This window comes from Ctenocephalides felis, unplaced genomic scaffold (assembly GCF_003426905.1).
Source record: "Ctenocephalides felis isolate EL2017-DRISC unplaced genomic scaffold, ASM342690v1 CF-g0.4_SCAFFOLD_00845, whole genome shotgun sequence".
NCBI classification, from domain to species: Eukaryota; Metazoa; Arthropoda; class Insecta; order Siphonaptera; family Pulicidae; genus Ctenocephalides; species Ctenocephalides felis.
Window position 1 is genome coordinate 2,498,039 of NW_020536999.1, and position 26,862 is coordinate 2,524,900.

Below are 26,862 nucleotides of genomic sequence, written 5' to 3' on the forward strand. Positions count from 1 at the left end.
GAAAAAAATTGGGAGAAAAATTTTTGGGAAAAAAAGTTTTTTTGGAAAAGGGTTCTACTGACGACCAACTGAAATAAAAGACAGTAAATAGAAAAAAGACTCTACTAACGAGCAACCTGAAATAAAAAAAATATTAAACTAGTTTGGTACATTTATTATAATGCAATTTACTTTGTTATAAACTAGTGGTGTATGGCATCGTGCCTTAACGCAAATTGCTAGAACTTCCCGTACCGTAACGAAATGTTTGAGGAATTTTGAAAGTTTTCAAATAGATTATTATAAATAAATACTGTAACATTTGTCTAATATTTATAAGAATTATATAAACTGAATTGCGATGTTAAAGTTATTTATTTGAAGTATATAATAAGTGAGTTTTAGAACCTCAGCTAGAAAAAATTAAAATTCAAATGATTTTCGATATTAAAAAAAAATATTTTTCGACAAAAAAAATATTTTTCGACAAAAAAAATGCCTAAAATCAATCGTTTGAAATTTTTTGAATAATTCAAATCCGATGCTTAGTTCTCTCAAAAACTGTCATTTTTTGTATATTTAGCTCGGTATCTCCAAAACGTCTGCACCTGCCTTCGCCAAAATCTAATCACCACTTCTCTCCGTTATTACGAATTGAATGATTCAAATCGGATGCTCCGTTCTCTCAAAAAACGATTTATATTAATCTTGTCGTTGATTTTCGGACGATTACGATACCTTACCCCCACGGGAAGTTAATTAAACGCAAATTTGTATTAAATTTTAAATTTATTTTGTTAAATAATTACATTACTAGATAACAAAACCATACAATATATTTATTTATATATAGATGTCTTTACATTAAATTCATTTCAACTTAAAAAAAAACTTGTTGCATTTTTCACACCTTGACTCTCTCTCTCCATCTCGCTCTCTCATGAGAGACAGAAAGAGATGCAAATACACATTGAAAAAGTTCATTATCAATTATTATTAAATTTATTTCATATTGTTAATCTCAAATTCATATAATCATAATAATGATGATGTAATAATAATAATAACAAATAAATTAGATCGGCGGCAGTATTCATAATTTCTTTAGCTTTAGTGTTTTTGCATTTTTGCATTTTTTCATTTTTGTTGCAGTTGTTTGGTTTCTGAAAGAAAACCGATTTGTTTTTGATTTATAAATATCGAACCGAAGGCAATACTAAACATAAAATGTACAAAAAATATAAAAATAAATATAAAATCGAAAAATACCCATTTTTTGTCATGATCGTAAAAAGGGATCGAGGGGGAGATGTTTATATATATATATATATATATATATAATTGTTTTGCCCATCCTTTTCTAATACGTTTCGACACGTAAAGTGTGTCATCATTCAATAAATTTAAATTCCAAGAAATCAGATTTAAAAAACATCAAACCCAAAATTTTTTTTCCATTTTTTCCAAAATTTTTTTTCCCAATTTTTTTTCTCAAATTTTTTTCCCAAATTTTTTTTCCAATTTTTTTTTTCCCAAACATTTTTTTCCAAAATAAAAATTCTTGGGAAATAAAAGAAGAATGTTTTTCGTGAATTAAAATATAAAAAAAATATCAAATTATTTATCAAGTAAAAATAAATATATCATACAAAACCAAAACAAATAAATATAGAAACAATAATTTTAATTAAAAAAAAACAAAAATTCTTGAGAAATAAAATAAGAATGTTTTTTGTGAATTGAATTTGTCAGTTTGTTTCAAATTTTGTGTTTTGTTTTTCCCCGGTGTACGATTTATTATTGAATGGCGATGACACACATCGAGAGTCGAAACGTAAAAATGAAAAATAAGAATCAATGGGTAAAAAAAATTTTTGGGGGAAAAAAAGTCTTTGATTTTCTGAGGAAAAAAAATTGTGAAGAAAATTTTTGGAGAAAAAAATTTTGGAAAAAAATTTTTGGGAAAAAATTTGGGGGAAAAAATTTTTGGGAAAAAAATTTTTTGGGGAAAAACCATGGACTATATATATATAATTTTGATTTTCTGGGAAAAAAAATTTTGGAAAATGTTTTTTTTTTGGAAAAAAATTTGGGAGAAAAAATTTTTGGGAAAAATTTTTTGAGAAAAAAATTTTTAGGGTAAAAACTATGGACTATATATATATATAATCTTTGATTTTCTGTGAAAAAAAATTTTGTGAAAAAATTTTTTTGGAAAAAAACATTTTTTGGGAAATAAAAAATGAAAAGTCGATTTAAAAAAAGGACATATTTGTGTTAATCAAATTTGTCATTTGTTTAGAAATAAAGTTTCAAATTTAGTGTCTCGGTTTAGTCTAGTTTGATGATTTACTGAATGATGATGACACACATCCCGTGTCGAAACGTAAAAATAAAAAGTGAAAATTAATACATCAGTTTTATTAAAAAAAAATCGATTTTTGAATAATTTTTCAAAGATAAAAAAACATTACCACGTTTCGGAACTAGATATGTTCCATCATCAGGTTTTTTTCTATTAAAGATGTAGTAGTTATGTTCCTGTTGATTTTTCTTAACTAAATTTAGTCTTTAAAATTAGTCAATTTTTTTTTAATAATTTTGCTTCAAACTTTGTATTTTGGTTTATTTCTGATTTAATTCACTGAATGGTGATGGCACACATTGGGTGTCGAAACGTAAAACTAAAAAACAAAAAAGACGATTTAAAAAAGAGGAATTTTTTGTGTTAATTGAATTTGTCATTTTTTAGAAAGAAATTTGTTTCAAATTTTGTGCCTAGGTTTAGTCTAGTCTGATGATTTATTGAACGATGATGACACACATCATGTGTCGAAACGTATATATAGAAAGAGGTAAAAATTAATACACCAGTTTTCTCAAAAATCTCCGATATTTTAATATACTGATTTATGTTTCTTTTCCAATATATATATATATATATATATATATATATATATATATATCAATCATCTCCCCCCAAAATCCTTCATTAATTTTTTTAAGTATAACTTTTAAGTATGCGTAAACTTTTTTTATGCTTAATCGATTTCATCAGAATTAAAGCATAAGAATTATTATTAATTCAATTTAAATTTAAAACATATTATGCAGATTGCAATTGTTATTTACAAGTATTTATTTATTATTTTAATTGCTCTATTAATTGCAAAATGTATATGTATATATATGTATATTATATATATATATATATATATTTATATATACATATACATGTTTTATAAATATTAAATATATAAGTATGAACAATTTCATTAATTACATTGACAAAAGCAGATTATAAGATAATAAAAACATACATGGTGACGATATAGGTAAATATATATATATATATATATATATATATATATATATATATATATATGAATTTCTGAACCTTTTTTATTCATTTTTTAATTATTTTATTCAACGTCTCCAGAATATAAGATGTTCCCTTTTTCAGAAACTATTGATAGCAAGTAAATAATTTATTATTATATATTTATACACTTATTTAATCATTTTAAATCTGAAAGAATTTTCTTTTAACCTTTTTTAAAAATATATTTTTAATATAAACTTTTAACACATATGAAAATGCACCAATGTCCCGGACAAAAAAATGACCTCGATAAAAAAATGTCCTGTTTTCTTTTCAAAATTTTTGTATCAGAGTGTATAAAACTAATTGCACAGAATTTAAATAAATTTTATCTAGTTTTTACTAAAATAAATAAAAAAGAGTGTCCCAGAAGAAGTTTCTGAAATATTTACTGAACTGCAGAAAAATGTCCCCAATTAACATCTTACAAAATAGCAAATAAACAAGGGTGAGTCAACACTTGTTTTTTCCAAAAATTTTGCACTGAAATGTATACAAGAGATGATACGTAAAGTTGATAAAATTGTATCTAGTTTCTGCTAAACTAAATAAAAAGGAGTGTCCTAAAAGAAGATTTCGAGTTATTTGACAAAATGTGAAAAAATATCCCAAATAACGTAGCAAATTTTTAAATACATAAGGGCAACAACAAGCTTGTTTTTTCCCCCCAAAAAATTGTGTCAGAGTGAATAAAACTGTTTGCACAGAATTTAAGTAATTTTTATCTACTTTCTGGTAAACTAACTTAAAGAAAGTGTCCAAGAAGAAAATTTCGTGTTATTTGATAAATTGCAGAAGTGTCCCAAATATGAAAATATTGAAACGCATAAGGGCGAGTTCAAACTTGTTTTTCTCAAAATTTTGTTTCAGTGTGTGTAAACAATTTTAAACCGGATTGTTATAAATGTTATCTAGTTTATGTTAAGAAAAAAAAGTGTCCACGAAAGAAGTTTACAAGTTATTTAATAAATTGCAGAAAATTGTCCCATTTTAACAAGTCGCAATTACTAATACATAATCATAATGAAATACATAAGGGCAAATTTCAACCTTATTTTTTTTCAAAAATTTTGTACCAGAGCGTATAAAGCATTTGGCATAGAATGGTAGTAAATTTTATCTAGTTTTTGCTAAGCTAGCTTAATATATATGTTCAAGAAGAAATTTTGAAGTTATTTAACAAAATGTAGAAAAGTGTCCCAAATTAACATGAGACATCTTGGAAATTTTGAAATGCCTAAGGTCAAGTTCAAACTTGTTTTTTCCAAAAAAATTGTAACATGGTGTATAAAATAGTTTGTATACAAATGTTATAAATTTCATCTAGATTTTGCTAAACTAACTAAAAAAGAGTGTTACAAAAAAGTTTTTAAATTATTTACCAAAATGTAAAAAAGTGTACCAAATTCATCAAACAGATTTAAACTCATTACTGGTGATAAACAAACATACTAACAAAACTGAAAATCTGTTAAGAAAATGTATTGCAAAATTTCGTTTTTAAAAAGATGAAAAATAAATTCTTTAAATTTTCAAATTATTAAATAAGTATAATAATAATGTATAATGTATAACAATTTTTATACATGTTATCAATAGTTACTAAAGAAGTAGACATCCTACATACCCGGAACGTTGATTAAAATAATTGAAAAATTGAATAAATAATTTTTTGAAGAAAAATGAAGCCCTTGGTTCAATATATATATATATATATATATATATATATATACACATATATATCTTTTTCCCTATGTCGTCCCCAACTATAATTACTTTGACACATAATCGTTTAAGAAAATCCATAATAAAAAAAATAATTTATCTATCTGTACGTGTAGTAGTGTAGATGTATATAATATGGTACATTTACCAGTGACTCTAAATTCCACCAAATTTCCATTTGCCATTCGATGTGATCAGATGACGAGCGTCATGTCGCGTTTGTTGGGCAAATTGACCTTTTTGCCCTGCCAAAGGGAATTGTGAATCGTGAAGGCGTCTATTGTTACTGTTAAATGCTTCGTGTGCACTTGAGAGAAACATTTGCCACCGGAATTGTATCTGAAAAGTAAAGGAGATGTTAATAGGAATTGACGGATATAGTCGTCATGGAGAAGTGGCAGAATTTTGAGTTTGGACGAGTATATTCGTGATGCGTTGGGAATGGAAATGTGTAAAAATGTGTGAGAATACTATTAACCAGTTATTTGTAATGAACGACTATACTCGTCATGGAAAAGTGTCAGTATTTTGTGTATTGACGAGTATATTCGACATGCGTTACAAACGTAAATGTGTAAAAATGTGTGATTTTTTTAAACAGTCATGGAAAAAAGACAAAATTTTGTGTACTGGCGAGTACATTCGTAAAATATGTAAATATGTCAACAAAATCCTCTCATAAAATTTTCTTAAACAGATATCAGTAATTGACGAATATACACGTCATGAAGAAGTGACAATTTTTTTTGTGCGGAAAAGTACATTCTTAGAATATGTAAATATGTCAAAATTTTCTCATAAAGTTCTCTTAACCAATTATCTCAACTGGTCATCTTTAATTGACAAATATACTCGTCATATAGAAGTAAATATGTGAAAATTCTCTCATAAAATTCTATCAACTAATTATCTGTAATTGTCGAATATAATCGTCATGGAGAAGTAAATTTGTAAAAAAGTTACAATTTTGTTCATTGACGAGTATATTCGTCACGCCTTAAATATGTAAATGTGTAAAATTTTTGAATGTAATTCTCGTGACGAATATATTCGTCATGGAAAAGTGTCAGAATTTTATATATTGACGAGTATATACGTCACCCGTAAAATACTTAAATGTGTAAATTTGAATTCGAAGCAAATATTAATATTATAGAACAAATGCTTAGAAAAAAGGACTCTACTGACGAGCAAACCAAAAATAAAAAAAGAAACTACTGACAAGCAAACTAATAAAAAAAGTAACTCTACTGACGAGCAAACCAAAAATAAAATAAAAAAGAGACTACTAACAAGTAAAATAAAAATGAAAAAAGACGGCACAGATAAAAATGTCGGCAGAGAAAGGGACTCTACTGACGAGCAAACCAAAAATAAATTAAAAAAGAAACTCTACTGATGAGCAAATTGAAAATGAAATTGATTGTATTCTGTGATTGACGAGTATATTCGTCACGCGTTGGAAATAAAAATTTGTGATTTTTTATAACCATTTATGGTCATTCATAAAACTCTCTCAACCAGGTTATTTGTGTCAGTATATTGTGTTTTGACGAGTATATTCGTCATACGTAAAATTTGAAAATGTGTAAAAAATCTCTTGACCATCTTTATTTGACGAATATAATCGTCATGGACAACGAGTATATTCGTCACTCGTAAAATACGCAAATGTGTGAAGTTGTGTTTAAATTCTCCTAACCGGATAGATTAATTTTGATCGTCAGTAGAGTCTCTTTTGGCTTTATTATTTTTTCATTTTTCAAATTTAATTTACCAGAAACTCTACTGACGAGCAAACTAAATTTAAACTTGAAGCAAATACTTGTAAAATTTCACTGTAAAAGAAACTCTACTGACAAGCATGCTAAAAATAAAATAATAAGGAACTCTAATGACAAACAAACTAAAAATGAAAGTAAAAAAGTGTACTGATAGTAAAATAAAAATGTCGAGAGTAGAAACTCTACCGACGAGCAAAGAAAACTACATAACTAGCTGTAAGTGGAATTCTGTCTTGGCAATTAAGGCATCGTGCCTTAAGACAAATTGCTGGAACTTCCCGTACCCAAAATTATTATTTTTTTAAAAACGCTTAACATTTTTGAAAAAAATTTACTTTGAAAAAATAAGATTTTTGAGAAACTATAAATTGGACAAAAAATTACTTTTTTTTGAAATTTTTCTTTTTTGAAAAAAATTTTTTTTCTTTATTTTGACTTATTGTGGAAGATCTGAACTTTTTTTTCAAAGCAATCGTACTGCTTTAACTGCATAGGGACAAAATATAAAGCGCGTAAGCGCCGCGTCGCTGTATAACGCATAAGCATTGGTACGGAACCCAAAGGAATGTTAACAAAATGTATACTTATTGTTAAAATCTCTATAAAATATCTGATAATTTGATGTGCATATGTCTAATGATCATTTTTGACCGCCAAATGGCTCATTTTTTTACTTTTTCCTTTATATCTCCGAAACCGCTAGACCTACCTTCATAAAAATTTCATCGATTTTTCATCTTGTCAATACAAGTAAAATGTTTTTTGAATTATTCAAAGCGGACGCTCCGTTCTCTTAAAAACTGAATTACCGTTTTTGGCACTTTTTGCCCCGTATCTTCGGAACGGCTAGACCTCCCTTCGCCAAAAACTAATCAGCACGTCTCCTTATCAATACGAATCGAATGTTTTTTGAATTATTCAAATCGGTCGATCCGTGTTTCCCGAAATCGTCGACGAAAATTTGTATCCGCTCATACATACACACACGTACATACATACATACATACATACATACACACACACACACATACATCCATTTTTTCTAAGGTATGCCAAAATGTTCAGAAACCTTTGAAACGTAAAGATATGTAAAAATTTTCATTTTTGATTTTTTTGCGATTACTATAACTTGCCCTACGGGAAGTTAAAAAAAGGACTCTACTGATGAGCATGTTAAAAATCGAGCAAAAAATCGAGGACTAACTATACTGATGAGGAAACTGAATATAAATATGAAACTAATATAAAATAATAAAAAAAAACTCTACTGACAAGCAAACTAATATGGAATAAAAATAAAAGCTCAAACAAAGCTGACGAACAAAAATTTAAAACGAACGAAATTCTTACTTATATTACATTACTAGAATTTATTCCATTTTTAGTTTAATACGTTTGCAATCTATGCTCATGTTATAAATCAATTAATATTTTAATATCATTTCTACTTACTTGAAAAACTTATCAAACATCTTATCATCGACCACCTTAGGTCCAGTCCCGTACAACTTGATAACCTTATCATCGATTCCCATACCAGCAGCACCACCCATCTCTCCATCCTGTGTATCGTATCCATAGAGTGCCCTAAATTGACAACCAGCATCACGAAAGAGTATCAGGAAATGTTTGCACTCGGATCTCATCATCTCGTCCAGGACTCTTCGTTTGGCTGTCTCGTTGACAGCACCAGGAAAGACACAGTACTCGACTGCATTCAGCATTATGTTACGATTGCTTTTGGCCAGGGGTTGTTTGTAGAGCCTTGGACCTGGGGGTAAAGAAATTTGGTAAGACATACTTATGGTAAAAATCAGGTAAAATAAAAAACGGTTTTTTGGCGAAAATTATGGAATTCGAAAACCGGCTTTTTAGTGAAAAAAGTCGGTTTTTGCTGTATAAATGGAAAATGACAAATATAGCCAAATATAAAAAATAGATGAAAGCGTTTTGCTTCTTGAAATCATATCGGTTCAATAGCATTTTATATCTTATTTAGTCTGTAATGGTTCCCCGAAAGGTTTTGTATATATTAATTTAGATTTTTATACCATTGTATATATTAATTTAAATCGGTGTGATTTCTTCTTGAAGAAGTAACTTCCTCTACTCAAACTTAAAAAAAAAGTTTTAAACCCTAGAAGCCACAAATAAAAGAACAAAAAACTTAAAATTATTATATCAGGCTTTAAAAACAATTAAGCATAATTTGGTCGCAAGTATGAGAGTATTTTCTATTTCAGGAAATTTTGTGAGTAAACAAAGGACACGTCTAAGTAGCAATTCGATAGACGTTCTCAGTTTTTTGAATTCATATTTTATTAAACAAAAATAATTGGAATGTTTGAAATTAATTAATTAAAATTGCTCGGAACAGACAATACCCGAGTTTAGCTTAATTGTCCAAGACGAAATTTTCAAGTTAATTAATAAATTGCAAAAAAGTGTCCCAAATTAACACATAAGGGCGGCTAGTTCAAAATTATTTTTTTCTAAAAAATTGTATTTAAGTGCATAAAAGAGTTTACACAAAATGAAAGTAAATTTTATCTAGTTTCTGCTAAACTAACTTAAAAACAGTGTCCAAGACGAAATTTTCAAGCTAATTAATAAATTAGAGAAAAGTGTCCCAAATTAACACATAAGGGCTACTTCAAAATTATTTTTTCTCTAAAAAAAATGTATTAAAGTGTATAAAACAGTTTACACAGAACAAAAGTAAATTTTATCTGGTTTCTGTTAAACTAACTAGAAAACAGTGTGCTTAACAAAATTTTCAAGGTATTTTATAAATTATACCTAGTAGACACGCCGCTGGGTATTTCTACTATCTTCTTGTTTATATTATAAGATAATTATTGTTAGCAATCTCTGCTCAATGTTAATGCCTATGTAAAATAGATTCCAGAATAAATTAAATAAAAAAAAAAAATAGAAAAAAGTGTCCCAAATTAACACGTTCAAATACATAAGGGCGAGTTCAAACTTATTTTTTTCTAAAATTTTGTACTAGAGTGCATAAAGTTGTTTGCACAGGATTGAAGTAAATTTTATCTAGTTTCTGCTAAACTAATTTAAAAAGAGTGCAAAGGAAAAAGTTTTTGAAATATTTAACAAAATGTGAAAAAGTGTCTCAAACCCAAACATTATGAATTTAAATCACAAATGACAAACCCATTTAAACAAATAAAATTACTGGTGATTATATATATATATATATATATATATATATATATATATATATATATATATACAGTGGCGTAACTAGACCCTCCGGGGCCCGTAGCAAAGGCTTCCGATATGGCCCTATCGTGGTACTCAATTTTTAATTTATCTAATTTTGTTTAATAAACGTTAATACACATTTACACGCTGTTTTATTACTGGCTAAAACAATTTTCAATGAATTTTATCACAATTAGCAAACCAATTTCGACTAATTCATATTTTATGGCATATTGAAAAAAAAATTATACAAATGGTAGAAAAGTAAAGTATTGATTTAAAGGCACAATTATAATTTACTTGTAATTATATGAAAATAACAAGAGATACATAAAACATAATTTTTCTTAAAAATCAAACATAAAATATTAGTGAATATTTTCAACGTTAGAATAAATGGAGATTAAAATTAAACGTATTTTTTAAAATAAAAATTAAAAAAAAAAACACTTTGTTAAATTTAGTTATTACATAACCTTCCATTAACAATTTCTTTTTAACTTCCCGAAAGAGAAGTTTATGTTTTCATCAAAAAAATCCGATTCGGTAATTTTATGTTTTCTCGACGTTTCAAGCCATTCTGAATCGAATGAGAACAAATTTGGAAAAAGTATGTGTGTGTGTGTGTGTGTGAACAGATTTTTTGCCCTGAATCAGCGTTTTCTCAAAAACGACTGGACCTATTTCAAAAATTTAAAAGTCATTCGATGTATCTCGATGAGGACTATTGTTTGTGCGACGATCGGCCAAGCCGTTTCTTTGTAAATCGCAAAAAAGTGAAAAAAAAATTCGTCTGCGTTTTAGCCCGCAATTCTGAATCGATTTTGAAAATTCAAAAACCGTTCGAAAGATATTGGTTGGGAATCGTGCTGATTAGTTTTTGGTAGAGATCGGCCGGGCCGTTTTCTTGTAATAAGGCGTTAAAAATTTTTTTTGGAGATTATTATTTTTTTTTTTTGACGGTAGATACCATAGTCTTCTAGATCATACTAAAATATTACGGCCCTACGACAACTTGTTTAGCTTTAAAAATTCATCAAAGTTTGCAAAAATTAGTATGGTCTTTTTGGCATTTGTCAAATTAGAACTTTCATCAACGTTTGCTCAAAAACGCCTGAACCGATTTCAAAAATTTAAAAAGCATTTGATGTATCTCGATGAGGATTATCGTTTCTCAGTTTTGTGCGACGATCGGCCGAGCCGTTTCTTTGAAATTTGGAAAAAAGTGTTGAATTTTTCGTCCACATTTAAGCTCATACTACCGAATCGATTTTAAAAAATCAAAAACTGTTCGAAAGATATTAGTTGGGAATGGTACTGATTAGTTTCAGGTGAAAATCTACCGAGCCGTTTTCTTGTAAATAACTGTTGAAAAAAAAATTAAGCCGATTTTCATGGAACTTTCTTTGGCGATGTATATCATGGTCTTATAGAACTTACTGAAATATTACGGCCTTACGACAAGTAGTTTAATTTTAAAAATTCATCGAAGTTTGAGAAAATGAGTAGTTCTTTTGACGTTTGCTAAAATTAAAATTAGACGATTTACTTGGTATAACGATAGAGTACTTGGTCTTAATGAACATACTAAACAATTACAATGGAAAACCAAATGTCCTGCACATCTAGTAGGGATAAATATTTTTAATGTTATTTCGTTATTAGATTCAAATCTTGAGAAACCAGTGGATGTGTTCTAAAACGAATTAAAATCCTTTAGAATGTGTTGAAATTAGGCTTGTAACAAATAGTATAAAATTAAGAAAGAGACTTGTCGGAGTCTACATGTCAGAAGTATAATCTGCTTCTAAAGGTAAACTTTTAATTTTCAAAACCAGAAATAATGTTTGTATTTTCTGCGATAAAAAACCTAAGGTAGCTCTTAATTCAGTAAAGGCTTAGATTGAATATAATGAATGACTTCATTGTATCTACATACAACTCATGCAACTGTCAATGTAACTGTTAAATGATTAATATTAAATGACATTTATTTATAACAATAATGTAGCAGTAAAATGTATGTCTTTGAATATTGCGTAGCAGTAAAAAAAATACGGGGCCCCACGAGCGTAAGCAGAAATTGATAAAAAATCTAAAGCAAAATAATGATTAATAAAAAATTAAATAACTTGGACGAAGATTTTAAAACTTTGTATGTACTTCACGAATACCATGATATGCAAAATTAAAACTAAAAAAAATTACGTAAAAACTTTAGGACAGAAATGTCTACCAGATCTGACACTATTGTTCCTAGAGACAGAAACTTTAGGAAATTTAAAGATCACTTAATAATTCAGTTTTTCGAAAAAAGATAAGGTGAGAATATTTTTATCTAAAATCATTTATGAAAAATTCAGAAAATTATAGAAAATTAGATAGAAAAATAATTAGAATGATGAATAACTATTCTTCGAATTTTATGTATTTTTATATTTTGGGATAAAAAAATTCTTCTTAAGGGGGCCTCCAAACAAATTTTGATATGAAGCCCCGCGAATGCACGCTACGCCCTTGATATTGAGAAAAGAGTTGTTCACGTGTTCGTTTTTTATCTTAAAAGTCAAAAAAGTATAAATTATATATATATATATATATATATATATATACAATATTAAATTCATTAATTCATTCTTGATATCATAAACTAATAATTTTCCAATGCAGATCCAAAGCGGTTCCTTATCGCATAAAAGATAAAACACACTTTGGTTTTAACTAACTAAATATTCGGCCGAATGTAAGTTCGATGTAAAAATGTATTTCTGAGCCCGCGGTTTTCTGGGCCGGGGCCCCCTTCGGTCGGGGGCCCGTGGCATTTTGCCACCCACGCCACCCTATAGTTACGCTACTGTTGGTAAGGCATACTTATAAACTTAACGATGGCTTGTTTACGGGTATCCAAACTATTTATTACCATTATAGTGATCCATCATGAGGCTTCCAGCAGCACTGCTGACATCGCTTGCTGCATCATCGAATCCTCCACTGCTTCCAGGGCCTCCTCTTCGACCACTACTGTATAAACCTCGAGACGGAGGAAGAGAACCTGGACCAAGGCCACCTGAAGGCGAAGGCAGATGCCTTACACCTGGTGAAGGAGCCCTTCGAGGAGGCGTTGCCCTGCCTAGACCAGAATCGGTATCTAGATAAAGGAAATTAGATTAGGCATGGATTTTCTAAAAGAATGATTTGTTAGACATTTAGAAGTTGGTTAAGAAATTGACGAAGAAATAGTGATACATAAAAATGAAGTGAAGGACGAAAAAAATGTCACCAAGAGAAATGATAGTATGAACAATTGTCTGTATGAACAATTGTCCAGAAGTAAAATGTCAACAAGAGAAATGATACTATGAAAAATTGTCTGTAATGATTTCTTTTAAATTTAAACTCAAAGTTCATTCGAGCCGAGAAAATTGATGAAGTCATTATTAAATTAAATACACCTAAGTCTGTTTTTACACGGTAGATTGGTTCTAGAAGAAGCCGTGTAAAAAAAAACCTGTAAAAAAGACATTGATCTTATACAAAAATGGGTAACTAAATAACATAAAATATTTAACAAAATTAAAAAACATAAATAAGTGAATAAATACAAAATATTTTGTAGCTTAATGCGTTAAAATTAAATTTAATGGAAAATCAAATTTGCCAGCAAAAAATTTCTTTACCAAACACGTCTTATTGCATTGACAGTTCACAAAATTTTAACACGTTTCAATTGCTCTGACCAGTAAATTTTATTGTATGCACATAAAGTGAATTCCCCTAAATTAGTTCTATTCACATTTGCTTTGACCAGTATAAATTGTTTGTACGCGCTAAAGGGGAATTCACTTAAATCTTTAAGCTAGTATTCGCAAACTATCGATACTATCGATGGTTTCAGACTTTTTTCCTTCATAAATACTTTTTTGTGATATGAACATACTTCGCAAACATTTAATTTGACAAAAAAAATTTAGGTACATAAAGTTTCAAATCGTGCTAAATGGAATAAAATCGTGTAAAAAAATTAAAAATATTCAATTTTCAAACCGTGTTATATCAAAACCGTGTACAAAAAGACCGTGTAAAAACAAACTTAGGTGTATATACATGATTAAGTCATAAAAAAATATAAATAATTAATTTATTACTAAACGTAAACCAAAATGAATAAAACACAAATTGGTAAAAGAAACAAATAAGAACACCGGAAAAAATTATGAAGAGTAAGAATTAATTGCACGAAAGCACAAAAAATGACTGTAAATATTAATACATAAAATTACAAGAAAAGTGACAAATAAAAATAGATAAAGCAACTATGTAGAAAATGAAATAACAAAAAAAATAGATAAATGTATAAAACAATATTTGTTTGTGTGCATGTGTACCTCAACCCATGACACTGTGTGTGTGGGTAAAAAAAATGTTACAAATGTTACAAAAATGTTAATTATTAATATTTATAGATCTTCGACGACACCAACCTGTGACAATATCAAACACAAATAAATTTATAAACTATGAGCGGAAAGAATATATCATCATTGGAAATATGAACACACATTTTGCACCATTTATTAAATAACATTAAAATTACAGACGTAACCCTCTGGTAACGTTTCGAGACTATGGTTTGTGTCATCAAAAATAAAAATATAAAATTATAATATTATTATTATTATAAAATATAAAACAAGCAGAATTGCCTCATTAATATAACCTATGAATAACTAGAGAGGGGTAATAATTATACTCAGGAGACCAAGATGGCACTAGTATTATAATAATATAATTTATAAAATTTAAGTATAAATCGTGTAATGTTTCAATATCTGTTTTTGAATTTACTGTATTTTCTGCATGTGCTGTTAATATCGATAAATCAATAAATCGCTTAAATATTTTTCTTGAACATTACATATTGTTCACACTGAATTCACCATATATCAGCAATTAATTAAATACAAATTGTTATTAGATAGAAAAGGTGTAATTTAGTGTCATATGTATTTGTTATATACGCATTATAAAAAAATACAAAAATAAAAATTGAACAAAAAAATAGAAAAAAACTTCGGAATGGCCAATGCCTACGACTTGGTTTCAATCAAAATGTACGTAAATCTTTGGCGATATACCTAAAAGTTTCCCAAATTTTCATGACAATCGAATTTATGGTTTATGAATACATAAAGGACAGCCAGACATACATTCATTTTTATAAATAAAGGTTTACACAAATGTTTGCATAGTCTCGAAACGTAAGCATGAAGTTTAGTTTGTAACATTAATATTATCCAATAAATTTGCAGCATATATTTCCGAGATAATAACAAAAATTAGTTCACCATCACCTATATTCATTAAGTCACATTAGTATTAACATATACGTATAAAATTAGTCCAACACAAAACATATAGGTACACCTCCATCAATATCCCACAAAGCGTTTTTAATAAACACCACGATGAAACAATTTGTTTTATGTTAGAAAGAAACGTTTTCCTGTACCCCTACCACCGCAAAATAATTTAATTATAATCAATTATACCGCAAAGGTTCATTAACGAATTCGACTTTCTTCCTTTGAAATTCGACGAAGGATATTGATAAGTCGGTTGAAATTTCGTCCTTCCGCGCAATGTCGAAGACGCACCACCGGCTTGCGGAATGTTGCTTAGATTTTCTAAAATAATCGATAATAAAATAATAAAAATACTTACACATAGTAAATTTCAATTCAATTTTGCACCCTGACTTACAAATAATAGTAAATCCTATTTAATTTTTGGTCGACCTTATATGGATTTCGATAAAAATCTTACTTGCGCAGAATTTAACATATACCTTTAAGTAAAAATGTAAGTAAATTTTTATATATATATTTTTTCAATATTGAAATATTGATGAACCGTTATACCATAAATAATGTTTTATGTAAAAAAAAAATAATTTTGGACATAAGATAATTGATGTCTGGTAAACATAACACTGACATTAGATTTTGACGTAAGATTTAACATATATCAGAGCATTTAAGGAAATATTCTAGTGTAGAAATTCAAAAAAATGTTTTTACTTCTGTTCCATATTTGCAAATCTTGCAAAAATATGTGTACGAAAGAATTTTTAAAAATTTAAATTATTTTCGGAAATACACCTGCTTGACCACTATAAACCTCTTTTTCGCGAAATTTTAATGTGTTTTTCTCAAAACCGTCTTTTTCAATAAGATGCCCACGATTTCTCGACTTTTACTGAACCGATTTACTTGAATATTTCAGAGAATCTTCTTCATAGACATCTCTCGAGCATATACTAAACTCATCCCCAAATTTCAATTTTTACTATTTTTAAAAAAATCGTGAAACTCAAAGTGGTAAGAAGAATTATATATTTTTTCAAACTATCTACTTGAAATTTTCAGAGAATTTTCTTTATAGACTTCTTTCTTACGTATACTAACCTGATACCCAAATTTCAATTTTTACTATTTTTAAAAAAATCGTGAAACTCAAAAAGTGGTAAGGAAAATTATATTTTTTTCAAACTATTTACTTGAAACTTTTAGAGAATCTTCTTTATAGACTTTACTCTGGCGTATATTTGCCTCATCCCCAAATTTCAATGTTTACTATTTTGGAAAAATTCGAGAATACCTTAAAAGTGGTAAAAAAATGCTATTTTTTTTCAAACAGTCGCAATTATGTAAAAAAAAAAAAATTAACTTAATTCTAGTATATGCATTTTTTTTCTTTTCGGAAAAAGAGCTAAAAGCGTGGACATGGTCACGTGTCAATTTTTTAGGACCTCCCCACCTCAACAATTGCTAATTTTTGAAATTATTTACATTTTTCTTTTCACATATTTATGTCTGTGCACTGATAAATAAATTATAGAAAAAATGGTAGTAAAAGAAACGGATTGCCTTTTATATAGAATATTTTAAAATTGCCCTAAAATTCATACTTCTACATTAGAATACCCTCTTAAATATAAATTGTCATTAAATTAAAATTTATAGAATTAAAATTCAGTTTTTATATTAAAAATTACTAATTTTTTGGTAAAAATAAAGCAGACTTTACATTTTAATTAAGCAAAATTTAACATAAATCAGCATTTGAGTACAAATTTCAAGTAAATTGGTACTTCTTTGATGTTACCCATAGATATTAAATTTTTCTCAATAATAAGTTGTTTTTTGTTATTTTTTTCGTTACTCCTACATATATACATAATTACTATTATGTATCATTTTAACATAAAGGAAAAATATTGAATTTAGAAAACTTGCTAACTCTTTGTCTATTTATTTGAATTCTTCTTCTTTAAATTTCTTTAAATTATTAATAAACGTATAACATTTCTTTAAATTTTGATATTAAACAAAATATACTTAAAGTTTGGAAATTTGATTTGCGTCTTAATATACAACTTTATGTTTTTACTTTCATATTTTTTTTTGCTTTTTAACGCTTCAGGCTGTGGATTTAATTTTTTTTATAAGTTACTCGATTCATATAGAGACCTATCATATATATATATATATATATATATATATATATATATATATATATATATATATATATATTAATTGTTTAATATGAACAAAACAGCACTCAGATTTGTTTAACACAACTTTATTTTATGATTACAGACGTTTCGAGACCATGGTGTGTCTCATCCTCAGTGTAATTTCAAAAACAGTTACTTATATACTACACATTCTTTAATAATTTATTTAAATTTTATTTAATTTTTGGTATACAAAAAACACCAACTATTCCTTGCAATGCTTGACACAGAATAGTTGGTGTTTTTTGTATACCAAAAATTAAATAAAATTTAAATAAATTATTAAAGAATGTGTAGTATATAAGTAACTGTTTTTGAAATTACACTGAGGATGAGACACACCATGGTCTCGAAACGTCTGTAATCATAAAATAAAGTTGTGTTAAACAAATCTGAGTGCTGTTTTGTTCATATTAAAATATATATATATATATATATATATATATATATATATATATATATTACTATCATTACCTCTAGAAGTTTTATACGAGCCTCGTCTGCCCAATCCTTGACTCGTTGACCTGCTAGGTGCATCCTCAGGAGATTCTAATCCAAAAATAATTACCAGATCAGTTTTTTTTTCAATTGATGTATAATAAAATAAGAAATGTATTATTATATTATTGTTATATAAAAACAAATACAGCAAAAATAAAACAATGATGTGAGAGAAACGAGAGTTGTTGATTTACCTCGATAAGACAGGCTGTCTTGCGAGCCCCTGTAGTAATCCCTCCTGATGGTGCCCCCAGATTGACTTCCTATGCCTTACGAGGGACAAAACAAAACAAAAATAAATAAAAGCAAACTAAAAAAATTGAGTGTTATACATGTTACTGTGGAAAGTAACTACAGGCCTATTAAAACACTAAAGGAACTTCCTAAAATATTGATAATTAGCAGTCTGAACATACACCGTGCATGTCCTAATCTCAATTAACATATAATTATTTCAATAAATTCGTGCCTTATTAAAAAAAAAAGCACATTTATCAGATATAGAACTTTGAGTTTTGTGGTAAAATAGACTAATGTTATGGCAATGCTGTGTTAGGCTCCGTTTTTCATATAAAATCTTACCAAAAATGTCAAAATGCTATGTTATTCTGTGCAGTCAAACGTCAACATGTAGGAAGTTAGATTTTATGTATAAAACCGCCTGGCTGCACGGCAACCGCGTAGCTTTTTGACAGCTTTTAGTACCAATTTTATAAGTTATTTATAAGCCATAACATTGATATGGTATTATATGGCAATATTGATCCATTTATTACTATCGAAAATCTCTAAATTTTACACACTTAATGAGCAGTAGATTAAATATGGCCTGTAGTTTCATATAAATGCAATTTTTATAAATAAAAAGCAGTGCAAAAGGGTTCATGAACAAAAATATAAACAAATATAGATATATACATGGTGCTAATAATAGAAGGGAATTATTAGAAGATAAGAAGATTAGTATAATTTCTGAGTGGGAATTATAGCTTTCCAAATCCTCCTCCCACAAAGTAATACCTAAAGGCTGTTTTCGAGGGTAAGAAACAAACAGAGGTTTTAGTCGGTATTAGGAAATGCGGTATTCCGGAATACCAAGAATTAAATTGGATATAATTTTGTTAAATTATTATTTAAAAATAACTTATTGTTTTTTTTTTATTGTTTAGTTGAATATAGTTGTAGTTGTATATATAATTTTTTATATTTGTATTAGTAACTTTCATTTTTTTCTACATTTGTTTAAGATTACCGAAATACCGGTATTGAAATTTTTTATTTATCGTTATTGCATTCCCTAGTCGGTATTATACCCAAGCGGTACTAATTCCGGCATATTCAGACAAAAGACTTAGTCTGGGATGCACAAATGCATTTCCTTCGCCACCAAAAATAAAGCTTGGTATTAATAATGGACTTTTTGAGACCATCAACTTTTTTTTAAACTAGATCAACATCGTATAAAAAAATCAAAATGTATATTAACAAATTACTTATTTAATATGCACAACTAGTGTAACCGCCTAAAAACAAATGATTTTTGGGAATTTATATCAAAAAAAACTTTATCAATCATTTCAAAATTTTAAGAATATATTTATACATTTTTTAAGAATACATAGTAAAATTTTTGAAGAAAAAAATTAAATATTTATTAAGTTATCGCCGATCTCCAACGGCGCGACAAAAAAAAGGCCTTTCACTGCTGCAGTGATTCCGGCCTTCTACGTGGATGAAATTAAAAAAATTATTATTCAACTATATAATATATATTGTCTGTAAAATGACCTACGATAGAAAAAAATCAAACATTGACAAAATAGTGGCGTTTAAAAAAAAGTTGAATTTTACCCAAAAATTTGGTCGTTTTTGGACTGCCAAAATTCGATTTTAGTTCCGATCAAAAAATCGTTAGTTCATTTTACGGAGAAGTATATATAGAACATGTGAAAAAAATTTGATAGTGATCGGATCATTTGTTTTTGAGTAACCGCTGCAGACAATTCGGAAAATGCTGTTTCGATAAAAACGCGTTTAAAGATAAAATGATCGTTATACTATATACTATGTATATACTCTTTAAATGGCTGTGACTCAAAAACTATTTAAGATATCGATTTAAAATTTTGGTATGTTATTTTTAAAGGTATAACCTATCGAAATATGGAAAAATTGAAAATTAGATTTTTTGATAATTTCACACTAGTTGTGCCCCTTGAATTATAATTCACTATTTATTCATTTAATAAAAAAATCCGCCAGGCTGATGCATCTTTACAAAAAAAAAGTTCAAAAATGAAAAAAGTTTCCTTTCTATTATCCCGAAAAGTTTTTGATTTAAACCTCTTGTTTGAACAACAGATCTAATAACGCAAACCTCTATGAATTATCATTACCACCATGTATATCATCTTAATCCACATAAAAAATTGCTCACCAAACAAACCAACAAAACTATCATTTATATACATTTATTACCTGACAGATTACTGCTCGATCCCTTCTTCCCCCGACTGTTGACCAGAGCCAAACTATCAGATATTTCCTGAGAATCGATATGTATTGTCTTAGGACGTTGTCTAGGTTTGCCACCGGCTGCGCTGCCTATCGTGGAACTACTCGAGCTATTAGTTTTGGTTCTGAGCCTGGGTGTCGTGCTCGTCTGATTGGCGGCGTTCAATGGCGTCGTGATCTTCAGAGAGTGCATGAGCTCGTTCTTGTCTATCACCTTACCCTGGGGGAAGAGATAGAGGAAAATTGAATTGAAGGAACTAGTGGTGTATGGCATCGTGCCTTAAGGCAAATTGCTGGAACTTCCCGTACCAAAAATTATTAATTTTTTAAAAACGACTAACAGTTTTGAAAAAAATCACTGAAAAAATTAGATTTTTAAGAAACTATAAATTTTTGACAAAAATTTACTTTTTTTGAAAAAAAGACTTTTTGAAGAAAAATTTATTTTGAAATATTTTGGAAATTCTGAACTTTTTTTCAAAGCAATCGTACTGCTTTAAGACGAATGCATAGAGACTTGCATAGAGACGAAATATCGAAGCGTCGCCGTCTAACGCATAAACATTGGTACGGAACCCAATGTAATGTAAACAAAATTTATACTTATTGTTAAAATCTCTATAAAATATCTGATAATTTGATGTGCATATGTTTAATGATCATTTTTGACCGCTAGATGGCATTTTTGTTTACTTTTTTTACTAGATCTCCTAAACTGCTAGACCTGCCTTCATGAAAATTTGACCAATTCTTCATCTTGTCAATACAAGTAAAATGCTTTTTGAATTTTTAAAATCGGACGCTCCGTTCTCTTAAAAACGGGGTTACCGTTTTCGGCACTTTTTGCCCCGTATCTTCGGAACGACTAGACCTGCCTTCGCCAAAAACTAATCAACACGTCTCCTTATCAATACGAATCGAATGTTTTACGAATTATTCAAATCGGTTAATCCGTGTTCTCGAAATCGTCGACGAAAATTTGTATCCGTACACACACACATACACACACACATACATCCATTTTTTTCTAAGGTATGCCAAAATGTTCAGAAGGTTTTCAAATGTGAAGATATATAAAAGTTTTCATTTTCGATTTTTTTGCGATTACTATAACTTGCCCTACGGGAAGTTAAAAATATTTTATGGAAAATAAAAAAAGATGTAATTTTTCATCCTCAAAAGCAATTGTTTTGTCAATACAAGTAGAAAGTTTTTTTGGATCATTCAAATCGGATGCTTAGTTCACTCAAAAACTGCCATTTTTTGCACATTTAGCTCTGTATCTCCAAAACCGCTGAACCTGCCTTTGCCAAAAACTAATAAGCACATCAACCTATCAATAGGGATCGAACGTTTTTTAAACCATTTAAATCGGTTGATACGTGCGCCCGAAAACGTTCACGAAAAAATGCGGACATACAAAACACACACACATCCATTTAGTTTCTGAGGTATGCCCCTTAAAAATGTTCAGAAACCTTCAAAACGTCGAGAAATGCAAAAATGTTCATTTTCGATTTTCAGCCCATTACTATAACTATCCTACGGCAAGTTAAAAATGGTCTTTTCATTATTACCTCTCTCTCGGCCTCCTCGATAGCCTTCTTCAACCTATGCCTGTCCAAAATTTCCTGTCTCCTCCTGGCTTGTTCTTCTTTCCGCCTCGATTTTTCTTCTTCGGCAGCCCTCTCTTTTTCCTTTTCCCTCTCCAAATCAGCTTCCCGTTTGGCCCTGTCCTCATCCTGCTTCTGTCTGCGCCTTAAGGAAAGTAGCATAATCTTTTCTTTCTTTCTTTCCATTTCGTCCACAGAATCCTAAAAAAAAATATACAAACTAGTTGTAAGTATTCTACCAAAACAATGTGTTGTGGATGTTTTGTTTATATTTACCGGATCTGGGTTGGCAAGATCAGTTCCTATGATGAGTGCTGCTGGTGTAGGTTGATCGTGACTTTTATCTCGATTCACATCGTTTTGATTTGTATTCCTATTTGGCTCGGCACTTAAAGTTTCCCTCTGAAATAAACATAACAATTTAGCAACATCACATTACACATAGCCTTTTTTTATATCATCTCACCTTATCCCTTACAATAACTCTTTCCCTGTCCAATTCGGCAGCCAGCATCTCCACATCCTTATTGAATTTATCATTAGTTTTGGTTTCCATTTGATGCGTATTGTTGTTCTGCATACTGTTGTTATTACTATGCTGTTGACTTTGTGTTGTCGAAGGTGTTCTTTTGGCTCTGAGTGGAGGTTTTGGTCGTTTAGGCTGTTTGTTGTCGTTGTCTTCGAATGATATATAGAAACCTGAAAATTAAAATGGTAATTTTATAGTTCATGATCTACAAACGCTCAGATAATATAGAACACTCTCAGAAGATCTACAAGACTCTCAGACGAGCTGCAAGACTCTCAGACCATCTGCAAGACTCTCAGACCATCTGCAAGACTCTCAGACCACCTGCAAGACTTTCGAACCATCTGCAAGACTCTCGGACCATCTGCAAGACTCTCGGACCACCTGCAAGACTCTCGGACCACCTGCAAGACTCTCGGACCACCTGCAAGACTCTCGGACCACCTGCAAGACTCTCGGACCACCTGCAAGACTCTCGGACCACCTGCAAGACTCTCGGACCATCTGCAAGACTCTCGAACCATCTGCAAGACTCTCGGACCACCTGCAAGACTCTCGGACCACCTGCAAGACTCTCGGACCACCTGCAAGACTCTCGGACCACCTGCAAGACTCTCGGACCACCTGCAAGACTCTCAGACCATCTGCAAGACTCTCAGACCATCTGCAACACTCTCATCATTTGCAAGACTCTCAGACCATCCGCAAGACTCTCAGACATTCTGCAAGACTCTCAGACATTCTGCAAGACTCTCGGACCATCTGCAAGACTCTCAGACCATCTGCAAGACTCTTAGACCATCTGCAACACTCTCATCATTTGCAAGACTCTCAGACCATCTGCTACAGTCTCAGACCATCTGCAACAGTCTCGGACCATCTGCAACAGTCTCAGACCATCTGCAACAGTCTCAGACCATCTGCAACAGTCTCAGACCATCTGCAACAGTCTCAGACCATCTGCAACAGTCTCAGACCATCTGCAACAGTCTCAGACCATCTGCAACAGTCTCAGACCATCTGCAACAGTCTCAGACCATCTGCAACAGTCTCAGACCATCTGCAACAGTCTCAGACCATCTGCAACAGTCTCAGACCATCTGCAACAGTCTCAGACCATCTGCAAGACTCTCAGATCATCTGCAAGACTCTCAGATCATCTGCAAGACTCTCAGACCATCTGCAAGACTCTCAAAACATATGCAAGACTCCCAGACCATATGCAAGACTCCCAGACCATATGCAAGACTCTCAGGCATTCTGCAATACTCTCAGACGTTCTGCAATACTCTCAGACGTTCTGCAAGACTCTCAGACGTTCTGCAAGACTCTCAGACGTTCCGCAAGACCGTCAGACAACCTGCAAGACTTTCAGACTAACTCTCAAACAATCTGCTAGACTCTCAGATGATATACAACACTCTCAGACGATCTGCAAGACTCTTAGATGATATACAACACTCCCAGACGATCTGCAAGACTCTTAGATAATATACAATACTCTCAGACGATCTGCAAGACGCTCAGATGATATACAACACTCTCAGACAATCTGCAAGACTCTCAGACGATATACAACACTCTCAGACGATCTGCAAGACTCTTAGATGATATACAATACTCTCAGATGATCTGCAACACTCTTAGACAATCTGCAAGATTCTCAGACGATCTACAAGACTCTAAGATGAAATACAAGACTATCAGACAATTTGCAAGAATCTCAGACAATCTTCAAGAATCTCAGACGATCTTCAAGACTCTCAGACCATCTGCAAGACTCTCAGACGACCTGCAAGACTCTCAGACGACCAGCAAGACTCTCAAATGACTTGCAAGACTCAGACGACCTGCAAAAAGTCAGAATTTCAATTTCTTACCTTTTTCATTAATCGAATTCTGATTGTCCTTAGGTAAAACACTAGGCCTCGTCGGACTGGGTATCCTGTAAGTCCTGCTTCCTGATGTGATGTGAAGACGAGAATTGATATTCCTGGATAAGGCCTCCATTTCATTATTCTGATCTTTGTACGGGCTACGACTAGTTGTTTGGATATCCTCTTCGTTCTCATCACCGATGAAGGAAATCGATTGGGGTGCCATCTCATCTATGGGGGGCGATTTTAAAGGCATTAGTCTGGCGTCACCTTCACCTGGGAAAATTGACCGATGAAATATTGTTTGATGTTAAACTAAAATTGTGTTATTACCTGACATGGGTCTATTATTGGTGTTCATCGACATGTTGGTATAATGTGATGTGACATCTCCACCGTTTGAGAAACTTTCATAAGGTCTACTCGGTTGGGCTCCATAGGGGCTCGTGGATTGCTGATTCTGGTTGGTGTACTGTGTTTGATTCGGTTGTTGGTTTGAGTATTGGTTCAGATTCTTAAACTGATTCTGCTGCTGCTGCTGTTGCTGCTGTTGCATCTGGTTACTATACCTCCTCTCCTGATACTGCTGATTCTGGTTCTGATACTGCTGGCTAGGATACTGATTATTCTGCTGCTGATTATAGTCATTCATCGGTTTACTGTAAGTCTGGTTATACTGCGGCTGGTTATTATAATTTCCCTTGATTGTAATTCCCCTGTTGCGTTTGTGCTTGTTGCAACAAATGGTTGCCGTACTGATTGTTTCCCTGGTTTCCAAAATGAGTAGCGACTTGTATCGGTTGCATTTGGTTGTTGTATTGATGAGGTTGTGCTTGGAATTGGTTGAAATGCTGCTGAGGTTGTTGCGGTTGGTGTTGAGGTTCGTGGAGGACGAAACCGTTGTTTGGCATTTGGAAGGAATCTAAAAAAGAAATTGAACTAGTTGAAAGTGCCATTTAGCCTTAAGGGGCGCAACTAGTGTGAAACTTTGAAAAAATCGATTTTTGTTTTGTTTCATATTTCGTTAGATTACACCTTTATTAAAAACATATATTAAAAATAACATATTAAAATTTCAAATCGACATGTCAAATAGTTTTTTGAGTTACAGCCATTTAAAAAAAAGTATACATATAGTATATAGTATAACGATCATTTTATCTTTAAACGCGTTTTTCTCGAAACAGCATTTTCCGAATTTGCTGCAGTGATTACTCAAAAACGAATGATCCGATCACTATCAATTTTTTTTACATGTTGTGTATATAGTTCTCCGTAAAATGAACCCTCGATTTTTGATCGGATTAAAAATCTAAATTTGGCAGTCGAAAAACGAGCAAAATTTTGGGTAAAATTCGACTTTTTTTTAAAACGCCGCCATTTTGTCAATTTTGATTTATTTTTTTTATCGTAGTTCATTTTACAGTCAATATTATCTAGTTTAACGAGAATTTTTTTTTTGATTTCATCCACGTAGGAGGCCGAAATCACTGCAGCAGTAAGGGCCCCTTTTTTTGTCACGCCGTTGGAGATCGACGATAACTTTAAAAAAATATTAATTTTTTCTTCAAAAATTTTACTATGTATTCTTAAAACATGTATAAATATATTTCTAAATTTTGAAATGATTGATAAAGTAGTTTTTTTTAATATAAATTCCCAAAAATCACCTTTTTTAGGCGGTTACACTAGTTGTGCCCCTTAAGACAAGTTCCATAAACTTCCGGAAATGTGTAATAATTGACTTAATCGAAAGAAAATGAGATTTAGATATTAAATAAAATTAGTCAACTGTTTATTTCGAAAATAATGTTTGCGATTAAATCTAAACATTGCGATTTCCAATAGAATTTTCTCAAACACATTTAAATTAACTGTAATTATATTAATATATGCAGAGACACTAGTGATTGTATGCCCTAAAATTATATATTATTTTAAATTTTAATGAGTTGATAATGTTGACTCATAACATCACAAAAGCAACTTTTGACACAAATTGACTGATAATTTTTTAAACTTTGATGAATTTTAAAAATTAAACTACTTGTCGTAGGGGCCGTAAAATTTCAGTATGTTGCCGGACCATGATATCTAATAACTACGGTTTGTCGGTTTTCAAAAACCGACTTTTTGATGAAAATTATGAAATTCGAA

The 26,862-nt window shown here is 30.4% G+C and overlaps 2 protein-coding genes across 3 annotated transcripts; both read right to left on the reverse strand.

Annotated features, from left to right (window-relative positions):
- Positions 1 to 5,106: 5,106 nt before the first annotated feature.
- On the reverse strand, positions 5,107 to 25,392 carry LOC113376483 (patronin-like). Of its 2 annotated transcripts, XM_026616420.1 has the most exons (12): positions 25,039 to 25,392; positions 24,709 to 24,981; positions 22,766 to 22,998; positions 22,576 to 22,701; positions 22,264 to 22,500; positions 20,651 to 20,906; positions 18,367 to 18,441; positions 18,146 to 18,220; positions 15,645 to 15,779; positions 13,016 to 13,243; positions 8,323 to 8,641; positions 5,107 to 5,425 (listed from the first exon to the last, which is right to left on the reverse strand). In XM_026616420.1, exons 1-12 carry the CDS (start codon positions 25,355 to 25,357, stop codon positions 5,281 to 5,283), a joined length of 2,421 nt encoding a protein of 806 aa, XP_026472205.1. In that variant the 5' UTR covers positions 25,358 to 25,392; the 3' UTR covers positions 5,107 to 5,280. The 2 variants fall into 2 exon arrangements, with proteins under 2 accessions (XP_026472205.1, XP_026472214.1); XM_026616429.1 differs by lacking the exon at positions 15,645 to 15,779.
- Positions 25,039 to 25,627, reverse strand: LOC113376475 (patronin-like; the record flags this gene model as incomplete). Its single annotated transcript, XM_026616407.1, is given in 1 exon segment — positions 25,039 to 25,627. A coding segment is annotated over 1 exon segment (233 nt), but the record flags the coding sequence as incomplete, so codon positions are not given.
- Between the last annotated feature and the right edge of the window lie 1,235 nt (positions 25,628 to 26,862).

Bases quoted from the DNA above. Each gene is read 5' to 3' on its own strand.
- LOC113376483 (XM_026616420.1), bottom strand. From the start codon at position 25,357: ATGAATGACTATAATCAGCAGCAGAATAATCAGTATCCTAGCCAGCAG. The intron at 22,702-22,765 runs GTGAGATGATAT...TGTTTATTTCAG, and splicing joins GAGTTATTGTAAGGGATAAG to AGGGAAACTTTAAGTGCCGA. The intron at 22,501-22,575 runs GTAAATATAAAC...ATTTTTTTTTAG, and splicing joins ATCTTGCCAACCCAGATCCG to GATTCTGTGGACGAAATGGA.